The sequence below is a fragment of the Anastrepha obliqua genome, chromosome 2 (assembly GCF_027943255.1).
Source record: "Anastrepha obliqua isolate idAnaObli1 chromosome 2, idAnaObli1_1.0, whole genome shotgun sequence".
NCBI classification, from domain to species: domain Eukaryota; kingdom Metazoa; phylum Arthropoda; class Insecta; order Diptera; family Tephritidae; genus Anastrepha; species Anastrepha obliqua.
In genome coordinates, this window is record NC_072893.1 from 30,167,288 (window position 1) to 30,183,120 (window position 15,833).

The following is a 15,833-nucleotide window of genomic DNA, read 5'->3' on the forward strand; positions in this document are numbered from 1 at the left end:
ATGTCACCAAGCTTTCTCTGGAAGTCAGCTAGGGGTGTAACTTTCAACGCACTAACTCCTTCATTAAATAAATGGCGCCATAAGCAACATTTTTATGAAGCCAGTCTAGGTCTCCTTTATCTTGGACTTCACCTTGCATTACCGTCTGTCTCGTACATATACTATATTTGCCTCCCAAAAGAAAAAATTGAACTTATTTTTTCATTCTTTCTTTGAATTTATTTTTAATGATCAATTAATTGCATAACAAATATTGAATATATTGTAGAAATTATCCAAACTAAGATAAAATTTATTGTAAATCTGCGATTGTAATTATCAAAAAAAAAAAAAAAAACCTATAACATACTTTTAAACATTAAAGAAGCTACAACTACGAGTATCTGACGTAAACTGTAAATACAACTACATGCACACACGTAAAAGCATGCCTTAGAAATACTTTTAAAACTACATGAAAGTAAAAACTCTCCACTCATCCATTCATTTGACTACATACTATACTCCGTTTCTGGCTCTGATTTCTTTACTTGCTGTTCTGAACAGCTTCCGGCAGCGGGCACAGCAGACGAGCGATATTTGTCAAAGAGCTCTTGCAATTTCTCCGTCGGTACGTTCGCGTTCAGACCGTATCCCCAATTTTTCATAACCACATTTGAGCTGCTGTTGCTCATATTAATATCCATAATGAAGCGCTCGGGGAATACTGGTTCATTTGACTCGATACCATCACCTACCGATTGGTTCAGTTCAGATGGCGTTTTGATATTCAATTTTTTTATAGGTTTTATAGCTCGATATATTTCGGACATATGTTTATAGTAGCGATGATTGAGACGACAACGATTCGCAGGATCGCGCGCTGCATAAAGACGATAGTTTTTCAGGGCGTATTGGAATGCGAAACGGCAAGAAGTCACTGGAAAGAGAAAATTATTGATCAAGGATTTAATTGAAAGCAAATAAAATTTTAAAGAAAAACTGTATAGAAAATTTGAAAAGAAAAATAAATATGAAAGTAAAAAAGAGAGTCAACGATTCAACTCAGATGGCATTTATTCCTATTGAGACACCGTTTTAACCCTCTTATAGTATACCCAGGACCGCCCTTTTCGCGGGGTCTACAAAAATGCCTCTAAAAACTACAAAAATAAAAAAAATTACAAAAATGGGATTCCCAAAACTTAAATAAATTAAATACGCTGACATGTGTTTGTTCAAAGCCCACGTTGGCTTTTTTCGATTCACAGAAAATTCATTTGAAATTTGGCAGTGCGCCGGACATAAAAAAATAAATTTATTGGAACAGTGATTTTTATAATAAAAGAAAAAATACAGTTAATTTCAACGTACAGAACCAAAAAAATACTGGTGAGTAGAAAATTTCAAATATAGGGTTTTCCAATAACAGGTGTTACAGGTGAATGGATTGCGCTATCGAGAGATGATTAACGAATTTTTATGGCCGGAATTTGATGGCATTGACCTGGACAACGTTTATTTTCAACAAGACGGCGCTACGTGCCACACAAGCAACGAAACCATTGATCTTTTACGGGAAAAGTTTCCAGACCGTGTTATCTCTCGAAGAGGTGATCACAATGGGCCACCGAGATCTTGTAAGTTAACACCTTGTGACTTTTTTCTTTGAAAAATAAGGTCTACGCCAACAGCCCAGGGACAATTCAAGATCTCAAAGATGGAATTCGTGAGGCTATCGAGGACATAGGGCAGCCACTTTGCAATTCGGTTATGGAAAATTTCATGTAAAGGATATTGTCCTGTAAGCGTGGTCGTGGTGGTCATTTATATATAGAGGGTGAACGATATGAAGTGCTACCAACTTTATACTGCTTGTATCTGTAAAATAGGTCATGACATCAACGTCAATATTGTTCTAATGACAGTTCAATATATTGTTTATAAGCCATAAAAAGTATTTGCGTCTTAGTTTTGTTGAATTTTTTTTTCTGTGATGGAATTCAAACGTAATAGTGTGATTGCCTAATATTTGGCACAACCAGCCATTGTATGTGAGCTCAGTCACCTCAAAGTAAGCAAAATGTTTGTGTATCGCACTAGAAAACGTTACAATGATACTGGTAGCATTGCAAAACGCTATAGAGGTGGACAAAAAAAAAACACCGCAACAACGCCAGAAATGGTTCGGAAAGTGAAGGCTCGACTTGAACGAAATCCACTTCGAAGTGGAAGAAAAATGGCCAAGGAACTGAAAATATCGCAAGACAGCATTCGACGCATATTGAAAAATGAGCTCAAGGCTTACAAGTTCCAAAAAGCACACGATCTTTCACCCCAGCAAAAAAATGTTAGGTGCGAAAGAGCAAAGGAATTGTTGCGCTTGCACGAACGTGGCGAATTTCCTAGCATTGTGTTTTCTGATGAAAAAAATTTCCCAATTGAGCAGTTCATAAACACTCAAAACGATCGTGTTTACTTGACCGATCGCTCATACGAGAACTCGAAGCAATTTCCCATCGTAAGTAATGGTTTGGGCCGCAGTGACCGCTGATGGACGCTCTCCAATCGTTTTTATCGAGCCTGGAGTCAAAGTGAATGCGACTTATTATCGGGAAAATGTTTTAGAAACTGCTTGAGAGTCGTGGACACGCAAACATTTTGGTCGTAGACCATGGACGTTCCAATAGGACTCGGCACCGTCTCATAAAGCTCGTGTGAACCAAGAATGGTTAAAAAATCATGTTCCACACTTCATTTCGTCCACACAATGGCTTTCGAATTCGCCAGACGCAAATCCGATGGACTATTCCATCTGGTCGATTTTGGAAAGCAAGGTGAGGACTAAAAAGCAAGGTGAGATTTTAAAAAAGGTGACCAACGGAGGGTTAAATTTCTCAACATAGAAAATTTTATCAGCCACCCTGTATTAACAGCATGTATTGGCCTGTGGACAATCGGTTGTACGTAACCGGAACGAGCCGAGTTTATAGCCGCCAAGCAGACTGTCGTTGTTGTTGAAGTGGTTGAGTATTTCCACTGAAATAATCCTAATTAGTGACCAGCACCGTTTTACTACCACCGTCCTCGTATAATTTTTTGTTTGTTTTTTTTTTTGTTGCTCTAAGTCAAATCCATTTAGTAAGGTCCAAGTATAGCAGCAAATTCTTTATCTCGATGTCTGAGATTTCATTAATTTGTTGCAGGAAAGGCTTACCAAAGGAGCGGAGTCGGGACCTAGCTAGCCCTGGACATTCACATAAGTAGTGGAAAAGACTTTCCTTCGTACCTTCTGCTTGACAGCTCCTGCACATAGGATTGAAGGGTAGATTGAGTCTAGCTGCATGATCCCCTACTTTCGAATGACCTGTAAGGGTTGCAGTGATACGTGTGATGTTTGGCCGGGAGCATCCTAACAGATCGTTCGTCCTTTGGATTTTATATGACGGCCATGTGTTTTTTGTTGTAATACATGTAGTTAGTTGCTTCCATCTTCTTTCGGCTAAAGTATGATAGTGTGAGGCAATGGATGCTTTTAATGTGTTGAATGGGGTGGAGACGGTCACCGCCTCTGCTGTTTCTAGTGTAGAGCCTTTTCTTGCTAGCTCATCCGCTATCTCATTACCCAGTATGTTCCTGTGACCGGGAACCCATATCAGAGTGACTTCAAGCCAATGACTGAGCAATTCCAGCTTCTCTCTACACTGCAAGACTAGTTTGCATGAAATGGAGTTGGAGTCAAAGGCCTTTCCTTGTACAGTTTTAGTGATTTGCATGCTTCTCTGATCGCTAACAGTTCTGCCTGGAACACGCTGGCATAGTCAGGAAGACGAATTGACTGGGATAGGTTGAGCGGCTCCGAATGGAAGCCAGCTTCCCCACCACAGTTCATCTTAGAATCGTCGGTAGTCTGTCACTCCACACTTTTATGGGAATGTGTATGCTATTACAACAATAAAAAGGCACCTGTATAATTCTTTCTCTATCAACGATCTGTTACACTATACATTTTGTTTGGTCTGTGACCCGCCACAACCTGCATTTCACTCATTCGCTCTATTTTATGCTTACCACTCGTTTGCAATTCCATCGCAACTTGTTCCCACGCTTTATTCTTCTCATCCTCGGTGGCCTTTTGGTAAATTTGCGGATAACGGCGCACGGCCTGAATCACTCGGTAGCAATCTATGTCGGGTATCGTTTGCAGCAACGGCTGTACAGTTTCCATTTTCAATAAGCCCGCATTCAATTTCTGCTCCTCCCTGATACACCGTTCACATTCGGCAAACATTTTATTTCGTATGATATAGTAAAAAGGTTCCATATTATGATAGAGTTCTTCTATGAAAAAATCCAGCTTGGCCAATACGCGCCACCATTCCAGACACCAGTAGTTGACGACACCAACCTCCAAGTCGCGCATAAATTTAGCGAATGCGCTCCTGAACAGATTCCATGTGGCGAACCAAAGCTCTGCACAATAAACGAAAACAAAATTATTTATAGTTGTTTTACTTTTTTTTTCTAATCATAAAGGTTCTTACTGTTGGACACGCGCGCATTCGTTTGTCTGGCTGCCTCTTGCCAATCGACGGCAAATGTTAATTTCTTTCCAGGTATTCGGGGAATATTTTCCGTCTGATCTCTGATGTTGTCGAAGAATTTTTCAACGGCATTTTTGATGTTTGGCAATCGCAATTGGGCTGTATTGAAGAAATGAATAAATGCAAAAACAAATTAGTTTATAACAAACAGCAATTCAATATAAAAGAAGTTATAAAACAAAATTAATAGAATTGGGTTCAATACAATCAAATATGTTGTTGCTGTTGTTGTTAAATGAAATGCATGCACATATAATTATTTTAACGATTGAGTCCGAGTCTGTATTTTCATGGAAATGAAGTCGTTTATATTTCTTCTTTTTCGTAGTGGGTTAGGTTAGGTTGTAATGGTTGCCCAGAAAGTGGGCCCACTTGGACGAAAGAAGTTTGGTTCATCCTTTGTGATACCATTGCAAGGGGGAAAAAAGGGGTGAAGGAGAACGATAGGACGAAAGGGAGAGGGGTGGGGGTTGAGGATTTGTGGACTATGAACGGTGACTAATTTGCGGCTGTGTTAGCCGTTTTATGCTGCTGATGAAGTTCATCAGATTTTTGATATCAAAATCTGCTATGTCAGCAGGCGCAGAAAAGAAGTGAGAACCAAAATGCTTAAATCTTAGTTCCGCGAGAGCGGACATCTAAGAGCAGGGGCTGCTCATCCTCCATACAGCTGATGCAAAAAGGACTCGAAGTAATTCCGAGTCTCACGACATGTTTGCCCCGCGGATAGTGCCCACTAAATTTGAGAGCTGAGATTTTTTCATCCTCACACTTCGTAGTTAACAAGCGAAATTCGCCACGAAACTGAGAATAATTTATGAGTAGACAATACATACGAAGAAAATCAAGAATAACGGAACTTTTTTCTGCGAATTTATTCTGTACCATTTGTTGTTCTACAAATGAAGTGGCCTACAATTTTATGAAGCCACCGATGGGCAGATATTTTTTCTATAAAATGACTACCGAACGTCGAATGCTATTGAAAAAACGTTTTCTATCATTTAACATTTTTTAAAACCTTCGGTTGGGCACCCAGGTTTAGCCTTTTTTCGTCCTGTGCGAAAATCCTTTTTAAATGGTTATATCCATAAATCGATAGAAAGTTAAATTTTAGGAAGCTACCTGTACGCTCAAGTCGTTAGCTATAATAAAGGGTGTTTTTTTAGAGGTTAGGTTTTCAAGTTGGCACTACTTTTTTCGTAGATGGTCTTTTTGACAGCTGTCACTTGATTTATGCTCAGTTTGGTTTGCCATTTCATAATGAATAGACTTACACCTGAACAACGTTTGCAAAGCGTGCAAATTTATTACGAAAATAATGGTTCGGTTCGCGCGACGCATCACAAGAAAATTTTGTTCAGCGATGAAGCTCACTTTTGGTTGAATGGGTATGTCAATAAGCAAAATTGTCGCATTTGGAGTGAACATAATCCACAAGCCATTGCTGAGACGCCGTTACATCCTCAAAAAGTCACTGTTTGGTGTGCTCTATGGGCAGAGGGAATCATTGGTCCATATTTCTTTAAAAATGAAGCCGGCCATAATGTTACAGTCAATGGAGAGCGCTATAGAGCCATGATTAATGACTTTTTCGCGCCTGAATTGGACGATGTTGATGTGGACGACCTTTGGTTCCAACAAGACGGCGCTACATGCCATACAGCCAACGCAACAATCGATTTATTGAAGGAAATTTTTGGTGAGCGCATTTTCTCGCGCCGTGGACCTGTGGCGTGGCCTCCAAGATCGTGCCACATAACACCGCTGGACTATTTCTTGTGGGGCTATGTGAAGTCGCTTGTCTACGCAGATAAGCCCGAGACGATTGACGTCTTAGAAGAGAATATTCGGCGCGTTATTGCTGACATACGGCCCCAATTGCTGCAAAAAGTGGTCGAAAATTGGGCCTCTCGGCTGGAATTTATTCGAGCCAGCCGCGGCGGCCACTTGCCCGAAATCATTTTTAAAACATAATGGCAAACCCTTATCTTTATAATAAAGCTAAATTTTTGGCCATAACATTAAATTATATACGTTTTATTTTATCTTGAAAACCTAACCTCTAAAAAAAACACCCTTTAGAAATATGTTAAATTCACGTCCAAAGTCGAAAAGGCCAGTCTGGCCAGATCCGGGTGCCCAATGGAGGGTCCACGCCAGATTTCAAATCCAGACCCAACTGAAAAAAATCACACAAATTCACTCGCCTACGACCGTATAAGAATCCCCGCTAAACGGCGGGTTATAATAGGTAATGAATCCATTCGGCGCGACACACAGACCACCAGTAGTATTTATAAAACAAAACGTATAAATCAGTTAAGAATTACAAACAAATGTTGCATTACCTGCTTTCTCATTGAATGTTTGAAAGTATACGGCCGACTCTCGCCACACTTTAATGCCGACCTTGACGGGTTTCGTTAGCTCTTCTATAGGCGCGATTTGAGGGAAATGTGTGAAGTTTTCTGATAGGAAATTCCAGCAGGCCTTGCAAATATGCACTGTAACGGTAAAAAAAAATTATTTCGTGAGTACAATTTTGTACATCCCATCGGGAAAAGGCTCCCTCCCTCTACTTACCGGGCAAGTTGAAACGCTTAGCCAAATATAGCCAACACATATGAACCTGCGCTGGCTTATTGTAGTCCTTCTTGTGCAGGTATGGAATGGATAGCACTTCTCTGATTAATAGCGCTGTTGTGCTCATTGGCAGCGAATATCTCTGTTCCAATGGTGGGCCATGCACAACCAATTGATTGCCATTCACCGAACTAATTAACTCGATCATAATTTCGTTAGCATTCAGCTGTGAGGCTGGTATTATACGAGGACGAGGCAGAATTGTAGTTGGTATTGCCGGTTCGAGTGAAGGCCGTGACGCCGTCGGCTGGGCATTTGCAGTCGTCGGCATAGTATTTGCAGTTACAGTAGGCTGCTGCACAGTGGGAAGCGGCGCAATAGCATTAATGTTTGGCACGGGCGCCACAGCCGTGATCGGATTACTGTTGAGCATATTTAAAGGTGGTGGACATTTGACAATATTTGTTTTATCCGGCAATGGAAATGGTAGATTTAAAATGCCTGCAGTGCCCAACGCCCTTGAGAGTGGCTCCAGCGTGGGCAACGGCGGCCTAGACGATGTTGGTGCAGCAGATACGGGCACATTCGGAGCAGTAGCGCGCATTGGCAGGAGTGGTGGTGGTGGTGGTGGTGTAGCAGAATTGCCAGATGCGACCGCAGTTATTTGTAAACCTTTATTGGTGAAAGGCGCAGAGAAGGATGCACGCGGTGCCAAGCTAACGGCCGACACAATTTTTGGCGTTTTAATCGTATCTAATGGTAATGTTTGATTTTGGACGCATGGTGGCTCGATTGCAACAGGTGGCAATAGCTGGCCCATATTGGTGGGTATAATTTGACTTTGAGTCTGCATATTTGATTGAGCTTTAGATGCCGCCTTCGATTGCGCTTGGATTGGCGTGAGCGGGAGCATTTGAAATTGTGCTTGTTGTGGATGTGGTATGCATGGCAGTGTTATGGTTTGCAGTGGATTTGGCACCTTCGGTGGTGCTTGTAAGCGTAGTTGAAGTTGCGATGTCTGTGGCACTGCCAGCTTAGTCGGAGCTGGATTTTGAGCTTGAATTGGGAGCTGTGGACACTCTGAGACAAACATTTTTACTGGTGGCGATTCTGCGTGCAGCTCTGCATGTGATTTTACGCGAATCTGTGGGGAATTCGATTGTGGGTAACTGGGTTGCGAGTCAAGTTGCGTGGTTTTGGTACGAGCCATCGGTCGTGCGGTTCTCAGCGTGACCAATAAGTTCGACGAGGGTAAGGTGGTGGTAGTGGGGGTCGTAGTAGTAGTAGCAGTGGGGATAATGTTTTCGAACTGCTTACTTTTCGTTTCGATTTTTGAACAACTTATTTTATCCTCATCGAAGTTAACCGGTATAGGTACGATGGTGCTTGGCATTAGAGGTGCGATTGGTGCTGGAATAGTGTCCATAATGCGGTTTATTGGCGTAACTGACGCTAGTGACGTAACTGGCGCAACTGGCAAAGCGGGCGCAATTGGTAAAACGGGCGGAGCTGGCAAAACGGGCGCAACTGGTAAAACGGGCGGAGCTGGCAAAACGGGCGGAGCTGGCAAAGCGGGCGCAACTGGCAAAACTGGCGCAACTGGCGCTCCCAAAGTAATGGTGACGACTTTTGATTGACTAATTGGTTTTTGATTGATCAGTTGGTTAGTATTACTTGTTGGTTCAGATGCAGGTGGTGGTAGCGGTGGTGACGGTGTAGGCGACTCATCCGCACATATCGACGACAAAATGTGCGTTCCAACGTTTTGCTTCGATTTTGTGCGCAACATCTTTTGCGCCTTCGCCAGCGCATACAATTCGGATATAATTGTCTCAAAATACCACTTGTCCTGTAGCTGATAGCTGTGTTTGCGCATATTGACCAGCTCCCAGTAGAATGTGCGCAAAATAATCCAAGTGGCTTCACATTGGCCAGGCGTTACCGAACCACCTAAGGGTAAATATAAGGTAAGTATACAGCTACTTAATTAATTTCAAATTAGATTAATTTAATCAAAATATGTGCATACCCCTTGCCGTGGCAACATCGCCCCAAATGGTTGCGTAGTTGGCACTAACAGCGACGCCGTTGTTTGATGCGAATCCTTTCGTGACCGTTTCGGTAAGTGAAATTACCGCTGGATATTTCTTCATAGCCACCAACAGACTAAAGATATTCTTAAAATGATCAATGGGCTCGTGCCAGGCCTGCTTAAGGAAGTATGAAGATTTATATACAGTATTGGGCCTGAAATGAAATGCAAATGGAATAAGCAAATGAGAAATATTTTTTTTTGTTTTTTTTTTTGTTTGTTTTTTTTTATTTTTTTTTTTAGTATCACTAACACGTACATTTTCAGTATATGTGGCTTGAAGAATGTCAACAGACTTTCTAGCTCGGTTTCAGGCCGCGTAGCTGACTCGTCACTATAAAGAAGCCGTTGCGTAATTTCCCACTCGTAACGGGTTTGTATTTGAATCCAACATTTCATTAATTTGGTTGCTAAAATTACACAAAAACTGTATAGAACTTCGAAAAAGATTTCGTTAAAGCGCACCACACACCTTTGTCACCCACTTCGTTCGCAATCGCATTCCAAATGATGCCCTTACGTCGGTAGTCCTGGTAATATCTGTGATAGCTGTCATACAACTCTTCGTAGGGTTCTATACTAGCCAATAGCCGCCTGATCTCGGGCGTGATTTGGAATTGAGTCTTGAATTGTTTCGTGAACGGTCTTGCAATATTAGTCGCATCGTCATCCAAATCAATTACTTCGACGTCATCCTCTAACACTACAATATCATCATCCTCTACGATATGTTCTGCTGGCGGCTCTTCTTTTTCCACCTTCTTTTCATTATATGGCAAAGGACAATAAGCTCTAAATATGAAAATGAAAATATAGTTTTTTTTTTCAAATTCCAACCATTTTCTTTTGCATTCTCTTTACTCACTTATCCGAAATGAAGCGCCAAAGAAAGAGCATTTCAGTCTCGAATGCCATAGCCGGCCTATGCAGGCGCTTGTCGCCTCTTTTATTGGCAAAGAATTTACGCAATCGACGCACATATTTCTGATAGCAATAACGTAAATTTATCCAAGCATTCCTACAGACATCAGCTGGAAGTCATGAAGATACACGAATTCGTAAGAGTTTAGAAGAGTAAATGAATTTCATACTTAAATTAGCACTAAGAGCCCCCTCCCTCTACTTACCATCACATCTCATTTGCTTCGCTATTTTCTCCCACACTACCAATTTAGCTTCGGCGCTGGAAAAATTTGCGTACGCCGGATCATAGAGTATTCGATGCCTTCGCACGTGGCGTATGAGTCGCTTATTGAACGCGTCATTTTGCTTGACGGAATCCTGTGATGTTCTGTCACTTAGGAGCGTGTCATATACTTCAATTGGATCTTTCTGGAATTAAAAGGAAAGAGAGAAAAATTATAAGGTATCCGGAAACGAAAAGAAAGGAAAGTTATAAGGTATTCGGCTTTTTCTTCCTCCCTGGATTCATAAGAAATAATATGGTGGGCACTAAAGATCTTTTAGGTCTATTTGGACACACTACAGATACTAAATTATTTATAGTAAATAATATGAAAAATATTATCGGCGGAAGTTAAGTTTCTAGGAGTGATACTTGACTCCAAGCTCCATTGGAAGCTCCACATTGAAAATCGAATAAAGAAGGCCAGCATAGCTTTCGACTCCTGCAAATCTATGTTCGGCAAAAAATGGTGAACCAAGCCACACAGGTCGTTTTCCGAATGTGCACTTTTCAAAAATTTTAGAATATCTCATATTTCTGCAGAACTGAGGAATTCCAATTTGATAAAAAATTGTCTGCCTAAAATAGTTAATCTCCGTCTGGATAGAGCAGGACAATGGCACAGAAGATGCAAGATTGTCTCTTCCTCTTTCTCATCAAGACAACTTCTACAGAAGTCATGTGCTTGCACACCCATCCTTTGGGCGTGCCTACCTATCAGGCAGTGCCCCGTTTTGACTGAAACCAGTGTGCTAAGACTGTGTTTATTTTGGCTTCTGTGCGTTTAGCATTGAGAGTCGGCCGCAGTTGACGGGCGATTTAGTAGGTGACTTCATTACGCCATCTTTCGTTTGCTTCCCTTACGATTTCTTCAAGGATGAGAAGCTTGCATGTTTGTAAAAGTATGCCTATGTCATTGACATGTACTCATGGTTCAATTTGGTGCCGAGTCTCGCTAGTTCATCGGCTCTGCAGTTACCCTCAATGCCGCGATGGCCAGGAACCCATATTATCCTTTAAGGAAATGACTCAGCCATCTCGTTAGGAGATCTGCGGCATTTCATGGCTACTTTGGAGATTGTCGACTGCTTTGTGAGAGATTTTATCGCCCACCTGGCTATCAGTGGAAATGTCATCTCCAGGTATCGTATCACACTGTCCAATCACACGGCTTTCATTATTGCCATCAGTTCAGATTGAAAGACACTACAATAGTAGGGGAGGCACTACAAATGAAAGAGATCCCCAAATGTACAGAATACACACCTCCGCTCACCCTGCCCTCGAGCTTTGAGCCATCTGTATATACATGGATGGGCTCGCCCTGTCTTACATCGTCTCGTTCCCACTCTTCCCTCGAGGGTAGGATGGTCGTGAACGTTGTAATGACAAGTATAGGAAGGACTGTATAGTCCACCAATCCGGGAAGCTCCGAAGTGCCAGCCGGGATTTTGCCCTGACCGTAGCTCTTATTTGACCACTTACTTAGAGTGTTCAGCCTTATTCCCGCACTACGCTATATTTTGCCTGCAGATCTACCGGCAGGAAGTTTTATGTCGCTTATAATGCTTTCGTTGGTGTGGTTGACATCGCGCCAGTTATGAGAACAGATGTTAGTCTTTGAACCTTGTCATGTTTTTTGATGTTCACACCCTTCTCAAGGACATTCCACCATATTACAATCCCATAGTAGGGAATAGGCCTAACCATTGCTGTGTACAACAGTCAGTATATCATTCTGGGTTCCAATCCCCATTTCTTTCCAATTAGCCCTCCGCAGGAGTACAACGCCATCATAGATTTGCGTACTCTAACTACGACTGTGAGGACTGGAAGGAGGGGAAAAATCTGCACCGAAGCTGGTACCTCTATATTCTGATGGCTCCGAGATGGAATCGGGAGTCGGAGCAGGAGTTTTCTCTAAACCAGACAATTCATCTATTTCCATAAAACTGACCAATACTGCTAGTGTTCTTCAACGATGCTGCAGGCATGCAGAATACTTAGGGAATGCGGAAGCGAGGAAGGAAATATAAACATTTTTTCCCACAGTCAAGCTGCAACACCATGATGCAGTTCCCAATTGGCCATATCCTGTCAGGAAGAAATCAAATCTCGTGGGTGTACAGGCAAAATGTCTCCCCGCTGGACCCCAGGGCATAGGAGGCAAATGAAATTGCTGATGCGCTTGCTAGGAAGGGAAGTCAACTGAATTGGTCTCAGAGATGTCCCAGCCGGTCATTGGCATCCCCCTGACTGTTGTTAGAGGAAAATTGCGCAATTTATTTCTCAAGAAAGCGCAGATCAGATGGAGCTCCATTTCTTCATGCGCTATTTGAAAATTGCTATGGCCGCAGTAAAATAGACACAGGACGCAGAAAGTCCTGGGAACTTCACGCCATTGAATTTAGAAACTTGTAGTTGTGTTAATCGGTCATTGGACAATCGACACACATGTGGAAAAGCTGGGTTTACCATTTAATCCCCATTGCAGAAGCTTTGGTGTCCTTTCAGATAAGGAAACTTCTGCGCACTTTCTTTGTAAATGCCCGCATTTGGCAGCCAGACGATTAAGATCACTGGATGCTGCTTTTTTCGACAGCCTGGAGCAGTGTTCCCACCTAAATCCCATCAACCTTCTCCGTTACATCAACAGCTCTGGTTGGCGGTAGATATCTGCCTGTTGGTGGACACAAAATGGTATCAAGATGGCGCTTTAGTGCTGATTGGGAAGTGCCAGAATAGGAATAAGTAAAATTTTTAAGTTTATTAAAAACTTGCTAATACCCGGTAAGCGTTGCTCTGCCTCAATAAGTAAAGCAAAAACAACCAGTTTAAAAAATTGAAAAAAAAACTATTCTTTTTGTTTTTGAATTTTATCTCAGTTCAGCGGATAAACTACATTTTTGGCCTTCCCCTTGTGGCATAGACGAACAATTTAAGAGTTTTTGGGTTCAATCATTGAGTAAGTAATAACATAGAGTCACAATCTCGAACAAAAATTATGTTGTATGTGGGGTGCCAGTACATAAAGTAAGGAGTATACAAATAATTGGATACGCAAATCATCGTGGCGAGTAATAAAGCCGACCAATGGCTTTGCTCGTAAACACAAAAAGTAAACGCTCAGAATAAACAGTGGGCAAAAACGGATGAGTTTTGATAGAAAATTGTGGACTACACTACGCTGAATCCTTGATATTCGGGTTTATTTATTTATTTTTTTTTTTTTTTTTTGGATTTTGCATAGCTCACTGAAATTAAATCTAAAACGTGGGTTAAACATTGTTTCTCTGAAGCATTTCAACAATCCAAATATGTACCTCCAATTTCGGCCAATACAATTTTTTAATTGTGCCCGTTGAGAAGACACTGTGCGACGCAGTCAAGTAAATTTTGCGCCGGGCACACAGAAAAATGTAAAAGCAAACATAGATGCACTACAGCAAAAAAAAGCAGCAATCTGGTTTCAAAGTAAATTTCTAACTTCATTTTTTTCTTAACTGAATAATCCCATACCTGAAGATATGTCTTAATTCAGTATTTATCTTCTATAAGAGAATAAAAGGAAGGGATTCGAAGTTTTTAGTAATACGATATAATATTGAAGACGTGAACTTGTTTTAAGTCAACGGCGGCTTTTGTTTACATCATTAATGTATGCTGCTGCGAGCACTTGACACACACACAAACACACAGCAGCTAAAACAATCACCATTCGCTACGACTGTCGCCATGCTGTCGCGCATTTAGAGAACACATTAACATACGTACGAAGATGCACGACAAAAATTGACGCTTCATCAAATATCTTTGCCTTCCTCAAGAAAAATATGCTTATGGAGAGCAGAGAACGTTAATGTATAGAGAAATCTCAACGACAGAAACGTATGGAATTTTGAGGGATATTCGTCCCACGAAGACTAATCACCACCACAAATGCATTTTGCACCAAAAGTTAACAGCAATAGAGTGATTTATGTTAATTTAGCAGCAGTCGATTAGAATTTGTTGGTGATTAGAAACCAGGAATGTTAACGCTGTAGGCTGAATTTTTTGCAAATTATATACATATGTTTGTATGTATGTTGTACATACAGTGGCTCACAGCTGCTTCATACAGTTTCAGTTTATGAACTTAAATTAGTGCAGAATGAAAAATTGTCGCAATTTAAGAAAAATTTTAATGTAAATATTTAGTTAAATGATTTGCTAACATAATGAGTAGAGCAGAATTCGTGGAAATATAGTCCCACTCACACTACGGGATGAAATGCAACCACAATGCGGTGTCTTTGCTCAAAGCTTATTTCAAGCAAGCACTTGTTAATGTTGTGGCGGCGGCTAGTCGCTTGGATAACGGTATTTTGAACTTTTAGTTTATGTGACTAGCGCACAGTTATTATGCTATGCAAATTTTAGCTTGTTTGTGATCGTCAAGTGGACAATATAAAAATATATGTATGTATGTATATAAAAACGAGCCGGCGTACTACGATTGAACAGCAAGAAGTGGTCATCAAGCATTTTCAAAGTAGTGCTACAGTACAAAGTATCATTGAACGCTTCGTTCATGAAAATCGGGTGCAAAATAAAGCCCGATGTGCCCCAAATAAAATTTTTGACGAACGTGATGAGCGTTCGTAATTGTTCGAAAAATAAAAGAAAACCCAATGCTATAGGATCCAAAACTGCTAAACGAATTTCAGCAGGAACTGAGCAAATCATGTTGTGTCGAAGCAGTGCGACGAGTACTACGTGAAAAGGACTTTAATGGTCGAGCAGCAGGAAAGAAGCCATTCATAAATAAAAATAAAAAAATCATGTGCAGCATTGTACACGTGGTAGAAGTGAAACTTCTGTGTGTGAATAAGAGAGAGGGAGAGAGTTGAGCTCACACACTGAGCAAATACTACCAAATGAGTTGTCGAGAAATTTTACTTTGAATTCACGGTGAGCTTGTTCATGGCGACGATATTCACTATATTGCACACTTGAATGTTCATTTTGAATGTCATTCGCATTATCATTAGCTGTTGATGTCGGTATACGGTTGATGTTGGTCCTTGGATTATGATGAGTCGATGGCAAGGGAGATGTCGCATTGTTGAATTGCACACTGGTTGAAGATCCGGGAGTGCATACTGGTTCGACAAAATTTCGATATGTTCGACATCGCCCTGCGCATTCTTGACTTGCGGTGGCTGTTGCCGTGTTGATTACTTGTTGAGATGGTTCACCAAGTACAAAAATGTCATCAACGTGTTGCCGGTTGGCAGCATTTTTTGCAGCCTTTTGCCGTTCTCTATAAGCACGAACACGTTCTGCTGATGTTTTCGGAGTTTTGCCACGTCTCCCCAACATTGATGTGCCACGCAGAACTTGT

General features: G+C 41.2%; 1 protein-coding gene across 11 annotated transcripts in view; it reads right to left on the reverse strand.

The window, feature by feature from the left end:
* Window positions 1–304: 304 nt before the first annotated feature.
* Window positions 305–15,833, reverse strand: part of LOC129239692 (uncharacterized) — a 100,516-nt gene continuing 84,987 nt past the window's right edge. For 9 of the 11 annotated variants that reach the window (XM_054875413.1, XM_054875411.1, XM_054875408.1 and 6 more), the window contains 10 exons: window positions 10,389–10,593; window positions 10,127–10,292; window positions 9,734–10,053; window positions 9,521–9,671; window positions 9,199–9,416; window positions 7,170–9,119; window positions 6,935–7,090; window positions 4,524–4,682; window positions 4,051–4,452; window positions 306–919 (listed from right to left, as the gene is read on the reverse strand). In XM_054875413.1, coding sequence (XP_054731388.1) covers window positions 492–919; window positions 4,051–4,452; window positions 4,524–4,682; window positions 6,935–7,090; window positions 7,170–9,119; window positions 9,199–9,416; window positions 9,521–9,671; window positions 9,734–10,053; window positions 10,127–10,292; window positions 10,389–10,593 — 4,155 coding nt within the window. In that variant the 3' untranslated portion in view covers window positions 306–491. Of the gene's footprint in view, window positions 920–4,050; window positions 4,453–4,523; window positions 4,683–6,934; window positions 7,091–7,169; window positions 9,120–9,198; window positions 9,417–9,520; window positions 9,672–9,733; window positions 10,054–10,126; window positions 10,293–10,388; window positions 10,594–15,833 lie in introns of all 11 variants that reach the window. The other 2 variants (XM_054875404.1, XM_054875403.1) reach the window with 1 other exon arrangement.